Source organism: Bison bison, unplaced genomic scaffold (genome assembly GCF_000754665.1).
Source record: "Bison bison bison isolate TAMUID 2011002044 unplaced genomic scaffold, Bison_UMD1.0 scf7180017864197, whole genome shotgun sequence".
NCBI classification, from domain to species: Eukaryota; Metazoa; Chordata; class Mammalia; order Artiodactyla; family Bovidae; genus Bison; species Bison bison.
Genome location: NW_011494769.1, coordinates 1315037 through 1322091, shown reverse-complemented (window position 1 = coordinate 1322091; position 7055 = coordinate 1315037). Strand labels below are relative to the sequence as shown.

At 42.3% G+C, this 7055-nt stretch overlaps 1 protein-coding gene across 1 annotated transcript in view; it reads right to left on the bottom strand.

Annotated features, from left to right (window-relative positions):
• Nucleotides 1-6456, bottom strand: part of LOC104991624 (transmembrane and coiled-coil domain-containing protein 5B-like) — a 15625-nt gene extending 9169 nt beyond the window's left edge. Inside the window, 8 exon segments of the mRNA XM_010844174.1 lie at nucleotides 1231-1295; nucleotides 1865-1924; nucleotides 2409-2465; nucleotides 4187-4255; nucleotides 4835-4885; nucleotides 5173-5290; nucleotides 5603-5752; nucleotides 6422-6456. Coding sequence (XP_010842476.1) covers nucleotides 1231-1295; nucleotides 1865-1924; nucleotides 2409-2465; nucleotides 4187-4255; nucleotides 4835-4885; nucleotides 5173-5290; nucleotides 5603-5752; nucleotides 6422-6456 — 605 coding nt within the window.
• Nucleotides 6457-7055: the final 599 nt, after the last annotated feature.

Below are 7055 nucleotides of genomic sequence, written 5' to 3'. Positions count from 1 at the left end.
AAAATCCTATAAACCAATAAGAAAAAGATGGATAATCTCCCAAATAAAGGCAAAAGACTTATTATAAAAGGAGATAACCAAATTTCAAGTAAGCATTTTAAGGTATATATATATATTAATAATCAATAGTGAAATGCATTATTAAAATAAAATTAGATATCACTATACTCCTGCCAGAGTGGTTAAAATTAAAAAGACTGTAAATATGAAGTGGAAATGAGGAACAGAATAACTGTAACTAGTATAGAGTCTCATTGGAGGAGATTCTGGTAATCCGCTTTGGAAAATCATTTGACTTTGTTTAGTAAAGCCACAGATATGAATACTCAATGACTTGGGAATTCTACTCCTTGGTATATAACTTACAGAAATGAAATATATATGTCAACCAAAATACATGCACAAAAATGTTTATAACAACTTTAGTTGAATAACCCCAAACTGGAAATGACCAAAATGTTCATCAATGGTAAAATAGATAAATTGTGCCATATTCCTACAATAGAATACTATATACACAGCTAGGAAAAGGATGAACCACAGAGCCATGCAGCAATGTGGATAAATATCAGTGAAAGCCAGAGACAAGAGAGAACATACTGAGTTCACATGAAGTTCAAGATGAGACAAAACCAAGAAGAAATGATGGAAGTTAGAATCACAGTTACTTTTGCAAGAAATGAGGACTGAGAAGAGAGCACAGGGAGCCTTTTGGTGTACTCAGAATGTTCTGTATCTTGATCTGAGTCATGTTAACACACCACTTGAGATTTGTGCACTCTATGTATATTGCGTAATACAATATAATACATAACATAGTTAAAGAGTATAAGCAAACAATGGAAAGTGTGTCAAGTCCTAAACCACGCAAGTCTACAAATACAGAACGTATGTAAATGGCTCTCACCGGGGCCCCCAGTGGGGGTTCACCATGTCCTGGGAAAGGGGTCAGCACAATCAGTTTTTTCCAGAACAACATTCAACTGAGGACACATGAAAAGAACGTAAAAAAAAAAAGAGACCTTTTAAACACCAACTGCTGAGAAAGGCAAGAGAGAAGCCTGAATGCTGATGATTTTTCAGTACAGAACATGGAGCAGAAGTTGACAGGGATAACTTGTTGGGGGCTATTTATAGTGACACAAACTGGTCTGAGAAGTACTCTGTCCTTCAAGGACCACTGGGGACTATAGCTTCATCCCACCAATGAGGTCATTTTCCCAAACTTACACTTCTTTTTCAAGAAGAAGCATCTCCTTTTCCTTTTCCATCTGTCTCAGAATTTCCTGGTATTTCTTCCCATGGAAATAAGAAAAAATATTTATCATAATCAAGAATTTCTGTATTCTGAATTTCTGTATCAATGACATTAATAAAAGATTCTCTTAAGACTAACTCCTAATTTTCCAAATGGTGCATGCAAGAATGTACACACACAAGTATGAAGACATTCTAATAAAAATTAGGACATTAGTGACTGGATGGATGAATATGGGGAAAAAAAGGAAAAGAATTCTCTCTTCGGATCCTGCTTGTAGGAAAATCCCAGCTCTCACACTTACTAGCTATGTTTTCAGAGCGCATTACCAAACTTCTTTGAACCTGTGTCCTCTTGATCATAACAACATGATCCTCAAAGGGTTACTGGACAAACTAATTGAGGAAAATACTGTATGTAGATTGCTTAAAAATACTATATGGGCCAGTATAAATAAATCCTTAACATACATCTGGTTCTTGTTGCTGCTGTTGTATAAACGGTATTTCCCCTAGTGGCAGATTTTAGCCTAAATGAGAAACCAAGGGATCCATGGCATTGGAACAATTCTGCCTCTACTATGACTTGTCCCCAGAGGCAGTGTACCTTTATGTAGTGGGCCTGATCCTCACAGAGCTGATACACAGATTGATAGTCACTCTCTATCTAGAAAGAAAAGAGAATTAACAAATTTCATGGATTAAATCACAATGAAGCCTGGGCTGCTCCCAACTGGTGCATTGGCTATTTGGCTGGTTACCTAGCAACTTCTTACCAGGGAAAGCAGCCACATCATAAAACCTTTGATCTCATCATTCATGAGCAGGGTCTAATTTTGAGCAAAGAAAGTTGTTTTCCCAGGTTCTCATATGCCTTTTACATGAGACATCAGGAGATGTTTCAGGGCACTTAGATATGGGCTTCAACAACAGTGTTTGAGTATTTGAGGTAGAGGGGTATTTAAGGAATGACAAGACCAGTACTTTTAACATAAGTTTTCTTTTCCTTTACCTGCAGGTGAGTCAGAAATTCACTTGCCAGATATTCTTGCTCCTCCCCCTCCCCTGCCTCCAACTGTTCTTTCTAAAACCTTTGGGGTTCTCTCTCATTTGTATCCTGAACAGACCCTCAGTGGAGACTCCACCTCTACCTTGACCAATTCCTTCTCTTGACTGGCACAGGATTCTGTTGACTTCTGTAGTTTCACCTGTTAAAGACAGCGTGTGACAGCAGAAGGTTGAGAGCATTCTTCTGTGAAAGCAAATGGGTAATATTCATCTTCCCCAGACAGACAATGAGCATGACAATGGTGGTGGTGGTGGTGGTTTAGTCTCTAAGTTGAGTCCTTCTCCAGGGGATCTTCCTGATCGAGGGATCTAACCCATGTCTCCTGCATTGCAAGCCGTGTCCTGCATTGCAGGTGGACTCTTTACTGCTGAACCACCAGAGAAGCCCAGGGCATGATGATAATGTATCATATAGTGAGGACTGCTGCTGCTGCTGCCACCAAGTCATTCAGTCGTGTCCGACTGTTTGCGACCCCATAGACGGCAGCCCACCAGGCTCCCCTGTCCCTGGGATTCTCCAGGCAAGAATACTGGAGTGGGTTGCCATTTCCCTCTCCAAATAGTGAGGACAGACCATAACAATCTGGAGTGGGCAATATTATTGGCCCATTTACAGGTGCTGCTGCTGCTGCTAAGTCGCTTCAGTCGTGTCCGACTCTGTGCGACCCCATAGATGGCAGCCCCCTAGGCTCTTCTGTCCCTGGGATTCTCCAGGCAAGAACACTGGAGTGGGTTGCCATTTCCTTCTCCAATGCATGAAAATGAAAAGTGAAAGTGAAGTCGCTCAGTCGTGCCCGACTCTTAGCGACCCCATGGACTGCAGCCTACCAGGCTCCTCCATCCATGGGATTTTCTAGGCAAGAGTACTGGATTGGGGTGCCATTGCCTTCTCCGATTTACAGGTGAGGAGGAGACAAAAGCAAGGAGAGGTTTAGTGCATGACTTATTTAAAATCACACAGTGGCAGAGTCAACATTTAAGCCTTGGTTTTCTGACTGCCCAGTCTTTGGACCTAATCACCCTTCTTCCTCCAGTCCTACTGACTAAAGTGCCAACCTGTTCCTCCATCTTATACTCCACTGGGTGCACTCACATGCAGTTTGAATCATGGAGCACAAGAGAAACCTTCTGCCTCTTTTTCAGAGAAAAACAGAACAGCAGTGCTCTGGCATGCTGGACTCAGCCAAATGGTCATATTTGCCACACAAAGCTGCAGAGAGCATCTCAATAGGATTTCTGCCCTCTACTGGGCATCCAGTTCATCTTTTCATTCAACAAATATTTAGCGAGCTACTACCATGTGCCAGACATTATTCTAGAATCACACAGACAAAACTTCATGCCCTCATTGGGTTTGCCACCTAGTAAAACATTCAATTCAATTAAAAAACAAACAAACAAAAAACTCCCTTAAGTTACAAACAATGGGTTAGAAAATCAAATACAGTTGTTGACTTATCCTTCTGCAATTGTGGAAGTTAGTATTTTCTTCTTCCTTGACTACCTGCATTTGTGTGTCATTTAGATAATAAATTTTTAGAGGGCAGGTCCCGATGGGCATTCAGAATGTATGTCCTATTGACTGATGGATGAAGAGGTTTCTGGAGCAATTCCCTTCTCTTTGGGGCATTGTAGTCATCTCTGCCACCAGTGTGACTAAAACTAAAGTTACGAATGCTGCAAAATAATTTATGAATGCCGCCCAGGTCAGGGGATAAAGCAGAGGGAGCAAAGGACACTGGCTCACCTCTGTGAGCACACAGACAGACTTAGCCTGGTGGGTTCTTGGAAGCTGTTCCTCCCCAAAGTTAGAATGACACCACATCTCCCAGAAAATCGGTAGATTTGCTTTTTTACTCACCTTCAATTCTGCCAACATCTGCTTTAGGGCTTCTTTATCCAGGCCAACATTCTTAAATTTCCTTGAAATCTGAAATACCATCCCCCAAATTGTAAACTGAGTAAGGCATCCGGACATGAAAACGTGGCATAGAGTCAGACTTGAAGGTCTCAAAGTAGCAGAACAGTGGTTAATTGATTCAGATCCCAGATGGACGCTTAATAGAAAAGTGTCTCTTCCTTCCTCTGGAATCTGCCTGACTCCATGCCAGCTGAACAGACCCTTTTGTTCCCAGAGCCCATGAAAAGTACAGCACAAGGGAGGCAAGGCAGGTGGGGAGAGAGGGAAGAGAAACTGGTGCAGAGCAGCTGTGGGAGGGAGGGGCAATTCTCTCCTCTCACATTCCTGTAACCTTCCCATCCCAGAGCTGTAATTCCCAGAGGACAAAGGATGGTATCAATTAGCCAGTTTGTTCTAAGAGATTTGGAAGGTAGATTGGGAGGGAGCACACACATTTTGCCAGTTCCTCTTCCTCCTGTCTTTCTGACTGGGGAGTTCAGGAAGATGATGGATCCTATTGGGATTCCTAAGAAATGAGCCTCCTTTCAAGGGTGGGCTTATTATCCTGGGACCACCCTCCCTCCCTCCAAAAATCTGGTCCCACTTTACCTCCTTCTGTACCTCCACCACACTCCTGCTAAGAATTTCCTTATTTTTTTCCTGGGGAAAGAAAGAGGTAAAGGATACAAACCGCACGCTGCTCTCTAACCCTCTTCCTCGTTGGGCCACTGAAATCCCATCCAGGGACGAGGGCCCCACACAGAGGATCTGGGAACAGAGCCCCGGTCTCGCCCCCATGCCGAGCACATCATGCCCAAAACACTTTGTTAGACAGCTGTGATTTCCACAGACACAGCATTGACCAGCAATGATGGTCCCCTGGGAAAGAGAGACTGGTGGATTGCAGCAAAATGCATCACACTGTCCTTTTCTAGACACCTCCTTACCAGCTTGGCCGTCTCTAATTCCAGGTCCCGCAGGGCTGCCTCCTTCTCAGCTGTGCGGTGGTCCAGCTCCTCCCTCTCTCTGGCTTGTCTGACAGACAGCGTGATATCTCTTTCCAGACTGAAACACAGTCACCCAGGGGTGGCTCAGTCCAAAGGAAGCTGCCAGGGCCCTAGCTTGAGAAGCTACGCCAAGGTCTCAGGGAGCCAAAGTGATCACCCATTGCAGTGGCAATAAAATAATGGCTTAATGTGGAAGCGTAGTGAAAAATCTGTACATAAAACCTTTTGAGGACACCACTGTTTATAGTTTAGAATTTAAACAACTTGCCTCAATTCATGGACAAAGAGGTAAACTTTCCTCCCACCCACCTCTTGATCCCAAGGGGCCTTCAGATGAGGAGACCTTTCCCATCCAACTACAAAGCCTGACCTTTGAATAGTTTCTTCTTTCTCTTGAATTTTTTTGAGAAGAACCTGATTTGCCTCATCCATTCTCTGCAGGTCCTTTTCAAGGTCTGAGTTCAGGGAGTCCAGGTTCTGCTTTGTGATCTCTAGTTTCGGTATTTCCATCACATCCCGCCTGCAGGAAAATCATCCCATTACCAAACTCAGGACAGGAAAACAGAGGAGCTGGCGTCTCATTTATCGCCCTGTCTTATGCTGTCACTATGCCTCACCAGCCTTGCATTATCATTGTCCACGATAAATTGATTTCTATGATGTTTTGCATAAACCAAATTCTTGGAGTCAAATCACATTTTAATTTAAAATATTATAAATGGAACCCATTACAACACAAATCTTTTATGAAGCAAAAGAAGTATTTTTTTCATTTGAATAATTATATTCTAACTTACTTGTTTTCAAAAAATTTATACAGAGTATGTGGACTCCACACCACACGTATAAAGAATTCAAGGAAGAGGCACGTTTTCAGTTTTCCTTTGTTACAGTCTACTAAGGAGTTTATTATATTGAAAACCTTCTGCACTAGTCATGTAGGAACATGGACTGGGTAGGGGGCAGGGACGAGGGTCTTTTCCCTAAATAAGACTGATTTGCTTTTGGAGACATTGGCTGTCTCTACAAACCCCACTTCTAGTCTGATGAAGTCCAAAGAACTGAAACCGCCTTTCCTCCCTAGGAAGGCTTCCAGGCTTGAGGACACTGTCCTGTGCAGTCAAGGTTTCCTTCCTTACTGAATTGCAGTAGATGCGTACCATACCAGTTCCTCCTCCTTGTTACTTACACATCATCCAATGGGTCCTGTCCAGCTTCTTCCATTGTAGGTCTCCTATGTTGTTAACATAAACATGTGTTATGGAAATAAAGCTTCTACTGTTCAACATAGTCATTAGCCCAGGAAGGAGCAGAGAAAAGGTTTGACCAGGCAAGACAGAACTAAAACAAAACTTATGCCTCCTAGACCCTTTCGTATTTCAGGATCAGTTGCAATATTTTGCTAGATTTCAGTAAGCCAGATCATATCTCTTAAATGAATCTCATAAACGAATCCCATTGGAGTACAGAAATCTTTTTGTTTTCACAAAAGTGTTTTTACACTTTGGCTACCTTGCCCCTTTCTTGCCTGCACATTAGCAGGTAAAATGCTAGGAGAACTTAAGTTTGTGTCTATTGGCAAACACACTGAGAGTTTATTTCTAACCCTGACCTTCAGGGAGACTTAGGAAAAAAGAATAATAGAAAAATTGGAGGATATAAAAGAATTGGTTGGCTGATTTCTTTTGGTCTATAGCCATCCTACTTTTTTACAAACTCTAGATATTATGGCTGGGTTGATGCTGAAATGGGAACAGATAAAGCAGTGTGGGCAATAGGATATAATGACTGAAAGGAGTCATATGAAAATGTCAGGTTCTCAG